The sequence below is a fragment of the Podarcis muralis genome, chromosome 2, assembly GCF_964188315.1.
Source record: "Podarcis muralis chromosome 2, rPodMur119.hap1.1, whole genome shotgun sequence".
Taxonomy (NCBI): Eukaryota; Metazoa; Chordata; class Lepidosauria; order Squamata; family Lacertidae; genus Podarcis; species Podarcis muralis.
In genome coordinates this window covers 28,674,401-28,687,597 of record NC_135656.1, presented here as the reverse complement: position 1 = coordinate 28,687,597, position 13,197 = coordinate 28,674,401, and the positions used below count along the sequence as shown (strand labels likewise).

Here is a 13,197-nt window from a genome sequence, read left to right as displayed (position 1 = left end):
TGGAATGCCAATGTCCCGGGGCAAGGATATTGGCTCTATCCATACCCGCTTCAAGTCTGCAAATAACCTGCCACCTATCAACAGCTTCGTTTCACCACTGATGAAAATGGTCAAAGATATTCGTCCCTCCTTTCAAGCGGAAGAGTTTCCCGACCCGGTATTCTCCCTTTCCGAACAGTCGGGAGCTCTCCTACCGCTGTGGAATGTGTGTAAGTCACGGAACTCAAAAGGATGCAAGCCCACGTTTTAGAAGCAGGGTGGTGGTGAGGCTTGGTTGTTAAGATATGCTCATACGCTGCTGGAGACATGCAGACAGTATGGTGGGAAAGACCGGCATTTGGAGGGGTCCCTGTTTCCTGCCTCCATCTGAACTCCTCTCCACTGTTCCTCTGAAGGCACAGAACAGTTTAGTAGAGCCCAAAACAGGGACTGCCTTCCAAATCAGCTAAGAATGTATTCCCTTCTGGATTTGGTTTTGCATAACAGCTCTGCAAGGTTTGGGGAGGGAACAGGAATAAATCCAGGGGAAAGGGTCCAGGCAAGGGCGGTGGGAGGGAGGGAGGAATGGGAGAAGGCAAGCAAGTTCTCCAGCAAGCCCTGGAAGATTTCCACGAGCCATATGGTGGAGCCATGTTGCAACCCAAAGCCAACACTAACTGCTTTTTTTCCCCTGTAACCTTCACTACATTTGCTAATGTTTTGTGACATAAAACCTAGAGATTAATTTTTTTTTCTTCTGTCTTAATTGAAGGAACCATTTAGTACAGATTTAACTATTATTACCAAATCATCAGGATTGATGCAGCGCACACACGCGTGCTCCAATCATGTTTGGACTAGCTTGGAGGATTTATGCAAATGGGCCTGCCGGGAGAGGCAATTTGTAGCAGAGAAGGACAATTATACAGGGCCCGTGAGTGCGGGAATGACTGTGCCGGGCGGCTAATGGATAATCATAAAGCGCCAGCAGCAATGAACACCACTGCAGTGTGACCAATGACTTTATACAGCACAGATAAAGAGGCTTTTATGCAACACTGCCTTCCTCTTCAAAAGAGGGGCAATTCTTTCCCCCCAGAACGGTGGCAGGAGGCAAGGCAGTCACAAGGCGGGGGAGCACAGAGGAGCAGGCCTCTCTCCAGCCCCGCTGCTCCCCTGGGTCTCGGTGCCCATTTGCAACATGCAAGACAAACCCCTGCACTCGGCGCTGAAATGCAACCACTTCTGGGGCGAAGGCACCGGTTAACAGCCACGAACAACAACATGGGAAGACTTTGACCTCAAGGGACTCCATTAACACCACCAGCACTACCCCCTGCCAATGCAAGCAGTGCTCTATAATAGCTACACTGCAAGCGCAGGGAATTGTGGGGGGTGCCCCTGCTCCCTCTTCCTTAGCAACTGTGCTGGCTTTTTAAGTATATAAAGATACAGCAGGGCAACAGAGGAGAAGCATGCATACAGCTTCATACACAACAGCCACCCTAGTAAACGTAAGCAGAGTGGGCGCTTGCAAAGTGATCGGTGGGGTAGCTTGGAGGGCTGCCCCACATAATGGATCCCATAACGTGGTGCATGCACACCATTTGAATGGCAACGTCCATCAACTCGGGGGAGGGGGGTTGGCCCCTTCAAATATTTGACCGGGGTGGTGGTGGTGAAGACCCCTCCGCCCCTAGGAGTTGGCTCCCGTGAACGCAAGAGTAGAAGGTACAGAGGGGGTGCATAAGCCTTTCTGTGCTTCCCACATTTCTCCGCAGGCCCCGGTTCCAAGATGGAAAATGGACTCAAGCTTGGGGAGGAATAAGTGAGGCAGGCAGGGGAGGAAAAGGCAATCTGGAAAGAAAAGCAGCAGGCGGAGGAAAGGTTCCGTGCCCTCCCCACCCCTGCTTCTAGAGGGACTTGGTGGCTACCCAGCATTTGGCCACGCAGCCCTGCCAGTGTCATGCCCAGTTCTCCCCTCGCACTCCTGTAATGATGCCCCCACATGCATGTGCTCATTCACGCACACCCACACTTCCTCACACGTTGGAAATACAGCATGTTGCGCATGCAGCGGCTAGGGTGCCCTTCCCGCCCCCTGCGAGCTGAGCCCGGTCACTCACTTGACCTTCCTGCTGTCGCTCTTGCTGATGGAGCCCTGGCGCAGGGAGCTGAGAGTGCTGGAGTGCTTGCGCTTCCTAGGTCGCCCTGGTCCCCGCCGAGCCGGACTCCGGGAGCTCTCGTCTCGCCTATGGGCAACAGCCACAATAAGCACACATCCAAGGGGCAAGCGCTCCCCTAGCTCCTGCTTGGAAGGGCTGGTGGTGTGTGTGTGTGTGTGTGTGTGTGTGTGTGTGTGTGTGCCTGCCTATGGTCTACAAAGCTGAAGAGGAGTTTGAAACTCTCGATGCAAGAGACCCATTTGCTTGCTTGGGCTGCAGGAGCCATAACAGACAGGTCCAAGATCAGGTGTTTTTTTCACACCCTCGCCTCTTTCTCAATGCTTTGTTGCCTTACCCACATTCTCTGGGGCACCTTGCCCTGCAAACCTGCTGAAAAAAGGCAAAGACACTCACTCGTGGTCGTGCCGCCTCTGCAGCTTGGCCAGCTCCCGCTGCTTCTCCTTGTAGCGCCGCTGCAGTTCCGCCAGCCGCAGCCGCATCTCTACTTCCTGGGTGTCCAAGTTCTCAATGGCTGCTTTCAGGGGGCAAACCTGCGGGAGAGAGGGGGGAGGATCCTTCACTGGGGTGGGAAAACAAAGAGGCCATGCCACGTGCACCATGCTCTGTGCAAGTAGTCCATTCATTCCTAACCTTCTCTTTTCCCTTCGAGTAGCAGGCCCAAGAACTTCCAGAGGTGAAGAAGGGGTAGGGAAGGCCAGCTGGCTGGAAAAGCTGACCTTTGGGTGGTCCACCCCAATCAGTGTCAGGTTTTGGCTGAATGCCTTCAGGGAAAGAAATAAGGGCCCGCCCGCCAAAAAGGTGGGGAACAACCAATATTGCATTGTCAGGGATTTTAAAAGCACGGGCCCAGCTGTTCCCTATGTCAGCTGACAGGTTTCAGCAGCAGAAGAGGGGGATCTCATCAGATAAAGTGGCTAGGAGTTCTGCAGATTTAAAAGGAACAGGGCATGTGTGGTTCAGAGACACACCAGACTGCTGACTTGTTCTAGCCAGGGCCAGAACTGTGCCAGGATGGAATGATGGGCAGCTGGAAGGAACACTGTTTATTCTCCTTCTGCTGTCAGAGGCAGGGGGTCACAAGTGGAGAGTGTGCCACCGCTCTGGCGTTCTGCTTTCAGGCTTCCCATAGGCATCCCACTGGCTGCTATGAGAACAAGGTGCTAGAATAGGTGGGCTACTGGCCTGTTCTAGCTGGCTCTTCTTATGCTTTTCAATTTATTGACATCACCTGTTAGCTTCCTTGGAAGGAAACGAACGGCAGGGCACAAATGATTGCAATCAACAAACAAGCACATCCTCTCTGTCCCCTATTTGAAATGCCCTGGGTACACGGGATACTTACAGGCTTGGTCTTAGGGGTCCAGATGTATTTGCGGCGGGAGGCCCGCATGCGCGGACGCAGGTCCACGCAGGGCACAGCAGCTTCTGCCAGGTCGAGGAGGTCAGGGGGGCTGCTCTCCAGGCCGGTTGCCTCAACCAGGGCCCAGGCAGCAGCGAGAGTGGCCAGGCTTTGCAGATTGAACGCTGCCAGGTCTTCATCCAGCACTGTGGAAAGGGGGGAAGGTTACCGTGGTGGAAAAACCATTCTCATCCACAGGGGAAAGAGACATACATTAAGATATCATACACCTTGGGTCTTCGGATCTTGGGTCCCCCAGGAGGTTGTGGACTCTCCTTCCTTGGAGAGGTTTGTAAGCAGAGGTTGGATAGCCATTTGTCATGGATGCTTTAGCTACTTTGAACTGCATGACCATTGGGTCATGACCTCCCAACTTGGCAGCTCTATGATTCTATTGGGTGTTTCCGGGCACATAAAAGGGGCACACCACCCTGAAACCATTGTCCCCTCTCTGCCCCCAAAGCAACCTTGGGTAGCGACTGGGTGCCGGCTTGTTGTTACTACTGGCCATGTCTTCCTATTTTTCCGAGCGAACTGCCGCTCTGTTCCTTTCTCGGACACACCCACTGGTAAGGGTTTTTTGGGGGGGAGGTTAGCCTGGCACAATGCTCACTCTGGAAAGGTTGCCTTGCCTCTGCCCGCTCTGCTCTCCATACCCTGCTACTCAAAGACATCAGGCACATGGTCGTGTTTATCTCAGGCACATACCACACATCCATCCAGGCAGAGGGGATGTTATTGGGATGCCACATACTTCGGGGGGCGGGGGGGGGGGGGAGAGAAAAGGCAATTTGAGCCGAGGGGGCAGCAGCCAGGAGCCAGAGCCGTCTGAACTTGGGGGAAGGAGAGGGGCCTCTTCAGATAGCATCAAACTTGGGAGGAGGCTTTTGGGAAGAAACTTGCCCAGAGGGGATTGATCGGAAGGGTAACGTAGTTCCAAACTACAAATTTTAAAAGTCCCTGGAGATGATGAGCAGATGGAGGAAGGGGGGGGGGGGGACGGAGAGTCGCAGATAAGGTTTTTGCTGTACATCAATTTGCTTTGTGCTTGTGTACAAGGATGTCTGCCTGTGAATGCGCCTGCACACATGTGTGAGGAGGCATGCAGGGGAGTCCTTGTATGTGGTTTCCGTTCCACTGTGGGCAAAGAACGGTTCCGGTGTGTGAGCAGTAACCGTTTGCCGTAGAGATGAAAAGCGCAGACTTTGCTTAGCCACAGGGGGTGATAACCATCTGCATATGTGGGCTGGTGCAGACCCCCTCGTCTGGGGAGGTGGGAAAACGGGAGGCTGAAAACGGCAGCGGAAAGGTGATAGAGACTAAAAAAAGCAAGACTTTCACTATTTTCATTCTGCTGAATTTTTTTTTTAAAAAAAACACCCCGCCAAACAAGAGCGCTAGAAAGTTCTCAAGAGCGATGAGATTCTGAAACAGGAAGCATCTAAGTGATATGGAGGCAACCCTTTCTCACTGAAAGGTGTTCACTGGTTAATGCAGTTGAATAAGACAGGTATTTTCCTATTTTTTAAGGACCCTCATAATAATAATAACGGGCCTATCCCAAGTCTCTGCAGTGCCCAAATTCAAGGTCCAAACTAGATGACGAGCCTCCCTAAATTGTTTTCTGTATGCAACAGAGTGGCTGCCTCAAAGGCTCTTGCCTCCCAGACTCACAAGGGGTTAATATCCTCTTCCGAGAGCTCAAATCAAAGGTTGAGCTACTCCTAGCGCCGGCTAGGCAAGCCCCCAATGTGCTGCCTGACCCCTGACTTCACTCCGCAGTTTGGCAGGACTCCAGACTCCATGCCTCTAGGGGGGGGAAATCACTCCATTCCCCACGGGCCAGGAATAAGCAACCTCTAACGATTAGCTCTTCTTTACGGCGGCAATTATGAAAGACACCGTTTTCCCTAGCTAGGCACCAGCATGCTTCAAGGCATCCTGACATGCAGAGTCCGTACTTCATAAAAGAGTGCACCTAGAGCAGAAGCCTAGGAAGGCAACTGCTGCTCAAACTCTGGGGGGTTTTCGCCATGGTTCTCAGCTTCCAGATCCCCAGAGCCGTCCAAGTTTCCTGCCTGGGTTGCAGATCACGTAACTCCAAAGGCACTGCATAAGGATATCATGGCCTACGAGGGACCAAAAATAGGGTACAGTTCTACTGGTGATCTGAGCGTGTGCAGATACTGTTCTGCAAACCCGAGGAGGGTCTTAAGGTCAGGAGGGGATCCTTTAACTTGGACATACAAAGGCCTACAGGGCTGTTAGGAAGAGCCCTGCAGGGTTCTTAGGGACAGCACCACTTATCTATGTGAAGGAAGTGGTGGGGTTAGTACGGGGGAGGCAGAAGCTCCTGATCAAAGTGGATCCTGCAGTTCTGTTCTGCACCCATTTCAACCAGGTGTCATCTTTTAGTTCACTAGATACTGACTGTCACAATGGTTCGATTACATGGCTTCGTATTTTGACTCTACATTTTTATTCTGATAGCCGCAGTATGGTTTGTTTGTTATTTTTAGCTTTGTGGTTTCGTGGCTTTTACTTTGTAAACTGCTTAGAGGTTTTCTATCTAGAGCAGGGTTTCCCAAACTTGGGCCTTCAGCTCGGTTTTTTGGTTGTTGTTTTTTAACTACAATTCCCATCATCCCTGACCACTGGTTCTGCTAGACAGGGATGATGGGAGTTGTAGTCCAACAACAGCTGGAGACCATAGCTGTCAACTTTTCCCTTTTCTTGTGAGGAGTGCTATTCAGAATAAGGGAATTTTCCTTTAAAAAAGGGGAAAGTTGCCTTCTATGCTGGAGACCCAAGTTTGGGAAACCCTGATTTAGAGGAATCTTATCTATACTGTATATTGATTAAACAAATATTCCTGTGAGGATGGGGAGGTGAGCAGCAAGTAGCTTCCAGCATGGCTCTCACGGAGGGGTTTAAGGCAGGAAGAAGCAGAGCAACTCTCTTAACCAGCAGTATGCCTGGTGCGGAAGCAATGTGGGGCAAATAATGGGGGCCCTGCTGGCAAGCTAGTGGAGAACGCTGAAAGGCTACAGTTGTGGACAGGCTGTTTGAGCAGTTCAATGGGAGATCGCACATGAGAGTGATGTGCATTTGCCCTTTGGCTGCTTAATCGTTCAGTGCCAACACTGGAGAGCTAATGGAAGATATCAAGGGAGCAGGCCCTGGCATGGATGCAAATTCTACAGTCTCAAAGGTACAAACTTGACAAGACCAAGGTCTGGGAAAAAAATCCAGAACTTCTGGTTCCAGTCCCAAGATAATGTTCCCATCATGAACAACCTTTCAGTCTCCAGTGGGCTGTCATCCTTCCTTCGCATCCCAAGCTCCTACAACATGCAGGGGAGTGGCGGTCAACTCCTTGCTGTCCAGGCAGGAGGCAGGGCTGTCCATAGCAAGGATAGGGCGGGGAACTGACCCTCCAGATGTTGACAGACTCCAGTTCCCATCAGCTCCAGCCAAGAAGGCCAATGGTCAGGAGTGATGGGAGTCTGGCAACATCTGCAGGGCCACTGGTTCCCCATCCCTGGCGTATAGGAAAGAAGTTTCTCATTCCTCTAACGACAATGGAAATTTAGCCCCGTCTCTGACTCTTGGCAGGCTGCCCTCCTGAACCAAAGAAGTAAGCAGCGCTTAGCTACCATGAACAAAATGAGTGGGCAAGTCACCCAGACAAATACAGATTCCTCTTCCCAGTCCCCTTGCTTGCTTGCTGGTCACTGGCCTCCGTGAGAGGGAAGGGACAAAACAGTGACGAGAGGGAGGGAGAGAGGAAAGATAGCCCCTGCGTTCCTTACCATGGGCGGCAGTATCACACTGCTGGCGACGGAGTTCCAGTTCTGCCAGCTCACTGAGCAGGGCAATGCCAGGAATCCCTGAGCTGCATGGCGAGGGCAGGGGAAGGGAATCTGCAGGAGGTGGAGATTCCAAGGCTGGGAGCTCGCCCAGATCGATGCTGGCAGCAATGAGGGCGTCCAGGCCGCACGGGGCCACCTGCACCTCAGCATGCGTCGACAGGTCATCTGGTGAGCTGGCATCGCTCTCGTCTTCCTGGCATTCATCTTCCAGTGCTGCGACTGGGCTGTCCTCCACAGCCATCACCTCCGGTGAAGCCCCTGGCACAGCAGCTTCCGGCCTAGGCTCCTCCTGGCATTCCTTCGGGGCAGAGTCCAAGCCATCTGGGCTGTCCCCGACCAGCAGGGGGCAACACGGCGTCTCCTTGGCCAGTTCCGTGGAGCTCGGCCTCTGGGGGTGCACAAGGAGGTGGGGAGGGGGAGGGTGGGAGGAATCCACTTCGGGGTCCCCAGCCCCACTGGATGGGCGAGCTTCCGACTCGCATTGTGGCTCCTGCTCCAGTGGGAAGGTGCGCGACTGTTCGGGCTCAGCTGCCGTGGAAACCGTTTGCATAGTGTCAGGATCAGCTGGGTCCAGGGGTAAAGGTGATGCATAGCCCAGGCCAGCCACAGGGTAGGAGTAACCAGGGGGAAGATCTAGAGGAAGAAAGAACAAGGAAAGAGCACCAAGATAAGCTATGGCACACACACAAGAGCGGGGGGTACAAGGTCAGCTTGGGACTCTCCAAACCAAAACTCAGGAGAACTCAAAGCTCAGCTCTGCCCTCGCCGGTCCTGGAAGGATCCTTTTAAAAATCCCATATGCTCAGAGACTCGGCGCCTGTTCATTGGGGGAGATAGGAAGCCCAGAGCTCTTGTTCTTTAGATGTCCCTTTTATGAAGAGGCACGTAGTGAGACCATTGATCCCCTGCCGGTGAGGCTCGCTGACCTCCCGGAAAAGCAAAAATTTGACCTTCTCCTGTTAGGCAAAGATCATAAGATGACCCGGATGGTCACCAGATTCTGTGTACAGATCTGTAGGCTCAGACCATCCTCCGACCAAACTAGTTTGTTAAGAAAATCCCCAAACTGGGTGACTCTGGGTCATCTCTGTGCGGTAGCTTATCTTAAAGTTTTAAGTGTCTGTACGCTTATTGCATTTATAAATTTTAAATTTATTGTTGTACATTGTTTTAAATGTTTGTTTTCCTTCTGGGATTGTACCCCCAAGTGTGTTTTATAAGCTGGTCTCCGACCGTAATAAATTATCTATCTATCTATCTATCTATCTATCTATCTATCTATCTATCTATCTATCTAGATAACTCAGATGAGCCTGACCTCATATCCTGCACCCTTCCTAAGAGAAGGCTGGTCCATTCTCACAACTTCTGTGACTGCAGTAAGTTATGCTAATGGAACATACTCCCTTGCTGTTTATTTATTTTCTGGCAGCATTGAGCTTTCTACAAATTACCTAGGAAGAATGGCGTTCAGACTTTTGTGGTACCGTGCCTGTAGGAAGGGGGAAGAGAGGGGGGAAAGCATGAACAGGGACCAAGAGGGGCTGATCAGGTTCTGATCCTCAACAGTGGAAAATCCTTCACTGATTGTTTCCCAAACTTGGGTCTCCAGCTGTTTTTGGACTACAACTCCCATCATCCCTAAGTAGCAGGACCAGTGGTCAGGGATGATGGGAACTGTAGTCCCCCCCCCCCAAAACACACACACACACACACACACACACACACACAAACCAGCTGGAGACCCAAGTTTGAGAAACCCTGTTCTAGAAGCCCATCCGGTTCCTGGGCCTTTAAGTGCACCCTTTCCAAACCTTTCTGCACAACAATGATGATTGAAAACTTTGAATGTGTTGGCTAAAGCCTGCGTAAAATAACTGCACTCCGAACTACATGCTGATGCCTATGCCCAGCAGGGCACAGATCAAGACACTTACTACAGGGAGAGGGAGTCCATGCCATGGACTAGTAACCAGCCCTGTGGTTGATATTGGGTGCAAGCAGTGCACAAATATACTGTGTCTCTTCCCGACGCCCCCTTCCATGCATAGCCTGCCACGAATCCCTACCTGGTTCCAGTGATTTGGGATAGTCCTGGGCTGGCCTCCCTTCAGGCTGCTTGTCCTCGGCCTCCGGGCCAGTGGAGCTCTGCGAGGGCACCGGACTGACAGCAGGCGAGCGTGGCACCACAGCAGGGCAGACAGGTAAAGTGCAGGGGGCAGGGCATTTGGGCGGGTGGCAACACGGGGAGAGCTTGGCTGAGCAGGCAGCTGCTGGCGACAGGCCCTTCGGGGGAGCGTTTAAGGCAACAGCTTTGTGGGATGGTTTGAGTGGCTTCTCGGGGCCTGGCATCTCCAGCTCAGGGGGCGGCTCTTCGGGCTTCCGCTACAAGGAGAGAGATGGACGGGTCAGCGAGTGCCTGAACCCCACGCAACCAACCTCACAAAAGGGCAATTAACCCAACGGCAATACAGTCAGTATATGCATCTTAAGACTTGCATTTGTCCCCAGTGCTTTGCAATCCTAAACACGTCTGGTTCCACATCACTTCCTGTTGATACGTCCTTATCAGCCCACCAACTCTGGTTCCTCACCCCAGTCCTGATCCTATACTCGGGTTGAATCGGTAGCCGTTTATTTCGATTGTGTCCCCTTCTCAGTCGGGAACAATGGGTTCAAGGAAAACCTGGATACACTTCCGATGAAGGTTATTTTGGGTTTCCTATTTTAGTGCTCTGTGCCACTCTAGCAGATGTGAGCTGTGTGTGCTTCCAAGTAAATAAATCAGGATTCTGAGCCAAAGCAACTCAGATTCCGTACCAGCAAAAAGCAAAATACTGCAACCTAGATGAAGTTATGGAAACAGGGATCATTTTATCTATCTTCTGCTGGTTGAGGCAGCAGGAGGCAATAACCTATGCAGGGGGCAGAAACCCCATCCTCTTGACTGTTGGGGTTTTTCATCCAGGCACACCCCTCTGGTTTCCAAGATGTCTACAGGCATCAATCCCACACTTTTCCAAGCACATCTTTGCAACTATATTTGGGGAGCTGAGCTTCAGAGAAGGTTGATCCTCAGGCCAAACATAATTATTATTTGCTTTTTGCGGTGCTTGCTCAGACTCACAACACACACACAAGCCCCGATCGTCACCCTCAGGAAGAGTGCTGTTCTTCCACATAGGATACTGGCGTCTATCACCACCATGCAGCGAGAAGCAGGATGTTGACGACCGTAGCTCTGCAGCCAGTAGAACTTTCTTTGAGATGACTCAGGAGATAAATTCTTACGCTCACTCAGAATCTGGCCAAGCACCGTATTTTGAGCCAGTGAGGGATTTCTCATCAGATCAGATTGGCTGGAGAACACTCTCTCTCTCTCTCTCTCTCTCTCTCTCTCTGTGTGTGTGTGTGTGTGTGTGTGCGCGCGCACATTTCCTTTCCCTTGAAGCATGGTGGGTTACTTAGTGGGTGAGTCGTCTGTAGCTGCACAGTCACCTTTCTGCAATGCATTTGCTTCGTGTGTGTTAATGTGTGTCAGCCTGGACCGTAGGGGCTGAGCTTTTGCAAAGCAGCTGCATGGGTGGCCCAGACTTTCATGCAGAGAGAATATTCGATGATTCCTTGGTGTCCCGTCCCCCCCGACCTCAGATTACCCATGTCCCCCAGAGGGAGGAGGTTCCTTCCTCAGTAAGCAGATCCTTTCTAGCTGCCCAACAAGAGAAGCCTGATGGGTACCGAGAGGGGTTACCGTGATGATGGCCTCACTTCGCACGCCTACCTGGCTGTGTGTGTGCCGCTGCACTTCCAGTGCCTGTGCTGCACGCTGCTGTTGCTGCTGCTGTTGCTGCTGCAGGGCATAGAGTTCTTGCTGACGCAGGAATTGGGAGCGGGAATAGACAGGGAGTTGCCCTGTGTGCTGCAGGTGAGAGCCAGGCCCCCGGCTGGGATACATGGGTGGCCAAATTGATGCCTGATCCATCACCTCAGCTGCTGAGAGACAGGGAGATTAATCAGAGAGGTAAACAAAGCCAGAGAGTACGGAGGTGCCTCCCTGATCCCTGAATTAGAGAGCCACACCCATCTCCTCTCATCAGAGGGGCAGCTCCCGTGTACCCCATCCCAGCTACTATCCAGCAGCAGTGGTGGGATGTGCCAGCCAATTAGTGCCTGGCTGCTACTTACCCAGGGTATGGGGCGCCCCATGGGCTGGAGGCTCAGAAGGCAGGATTACTAGTTGAGCAGGTGGTTCCTGCGACAGGGGGAAGACTGGCTGCATGGCACTGGGCATAGAGGCTGGGAAGCCGGGAGGCAGGTTTTGATGAAGAGCAGGGTGCCCGATGCCTAGAGAGAAGAATGCACTTGACATAGAAAGCCCAGCCCACTCAACACACCCTCCCAGCAGCCACATCTTCCTTAGGGAAAGAGATCGTATCAGAGCAAAGTGAGGCTTTGCTTTTTCATGGTTCCCTCAGGGTAGGCCAAGAAGCGTTCAGCTTCTCGTCACATGGGCATATGCAGACAAACGAAAACCCACCGCAAGAGGCAGGGAGCAGGTCACGTATGTACCACGCAGATAATATCCACTTAGGAAGATCATCATGTATCACACAGTCCTTACGAGATCTAGGAGAATCCCCTCCACCTATCTCTACCTGACAATCAGCTGTGACCCCGGGAAGGCAGTCTCCCAGGTCTGCAATACCTCTGAGGGTTGAGTCATAGGACAGGCAATAATCTAGTTTTGCCCGTGTAAAATTCTAGATGGAAAATCGTATGTATACGCAGGTGTTTTTGCTGCATGTACAGATGACTCTTTCTTGAGGCAAGAATTTTTTAAGCATATGAAGTGGTCCTAAATGTCACTAAGCCTTAGGCTCTCGAAAGCAATTAGGGCTAAAGGTTACGGTGAGGCTTACGCAATAACCAGTTAAAAAAACGGGCAGGAAACAGGCAGAACAGGGGGTCGCAAATAACGGGACAATAGCAATCCAGAGACTAAAAGCAACGCCAAGGGACGGGGCAGCAGGAAAGCACAGAAGGAAACTGAAACTGCCAGGAGAACAGAGTAGAAAACTGTAGATCAGGCATGAAGTGAGTTCAGAAATGGACCAAAGAGAAGGAGAGGAGCTGCTGCCAGCATGGCCTAGGCAAGGGTTCTAGGTAGAACGTTGACACCCAGCAATACTGACCGTATGAGTGTCCACCCATCCAAAGAGAAGGGCTGCGGGTCCGGGGCAACCAGTGGGTATGAGCCGGGTGGGTATGGGCTGCTGGGTCTCCTCCCAACTGGCTGGCCTGCAACGAGGAACTGCCCGCAATCATCAGGTGGGGTGTAAGGTCTCCAGGGCAGCTGCTGGACGGATGGATGCGGGCAAATTCCACAAGGTCCTTGTTATCCCTGTTACATCAAAAATCAGACGGGACAAAGGTAGGTCAGCTGCAACAGGTCAGGATCGTCCAGGCCTGTAAAGGGACTACACAATGTGGGCTGTCATGTAATGTACAGGCAATGCCCCCCTCTCCAAATTTGTACGGGGGTTCTGTTCTGCAATACATCTGAAAAAGCCCGCAAACACCCTGTTCTGCCCCTTTTGTGACATTTTCGGGACCCTTTCAGATTCGGTGCAATGCGTGTGCAGTCGTGCACATGTTGAATACACGCAAAGGACCGGGGTGGGGGTGGTGGTTTGCCTGTAATGGTCATTCTGTAGCCTCCAGGTCTAAAGGTCAGGCACTGTCAGGCTCCTGGAGTAACCAG

At 52.0% G+C, this 13,197-nt stretch overlaps 1 protein-coding gene across 13 annotated transcripts in view; it reads right to left on the bottom strand.

Moving 5' to 3' along the window:
* Window positions 1-13,197, bottom strand: part of BAHCC1 (BAH domain and coiled-coil containing 1) — a 160,237-nt gene that overhangs the window by 22,303 nt on the left and 124,737 nt on the right. For 10 of the 13 annotated variants that reach the window (XR_003704530.2, XM_077924065.1, XM_028714279.2 and 7 more), the window contains 8 exons: window positions 12,629-12,837; window positions 11,622-11,780; window positions 11,218-11,429; window positions 9,506-9,821; window positions 7,377-8,069; window positions 3,508-3,710; window positions 2,559-2,695; window positions 2,106-2,231 (listed from right to left, as the gene is read on the bottom strand). Coding sequence is in view for 12 of the 13 variants with exons in the window: in XM_077924065.1 (XP_077780191.1) it covers window positions 2,106-2,231; window positions 2,559-2,695; window positions 3,508-3,710; window positions 7,377-8,069; window positions 9,506-9,821; window positions 11,218-11,429; window positions 11,622-11,780; window positions 12,629-12,837 (2,055 nt within the window). In the remaining variant the exon portion in view is untranslated. The remainder of the gene's footprint in view (window positions 1-2,105; window positions 2,232-2,558; window positions 2,696-3,507; window positions 3,711-7,376; window positions 8,070-9,505; window positions 9,822-11,217; window positions 11,430-11,621; window positions 11,781-12,628; window positions 12,838-13,197) is intronic. The other 3 variants (XM_028714299.2, XM_028714356.2, XM_028714366.2) reach the window with 2 other exon arrangements.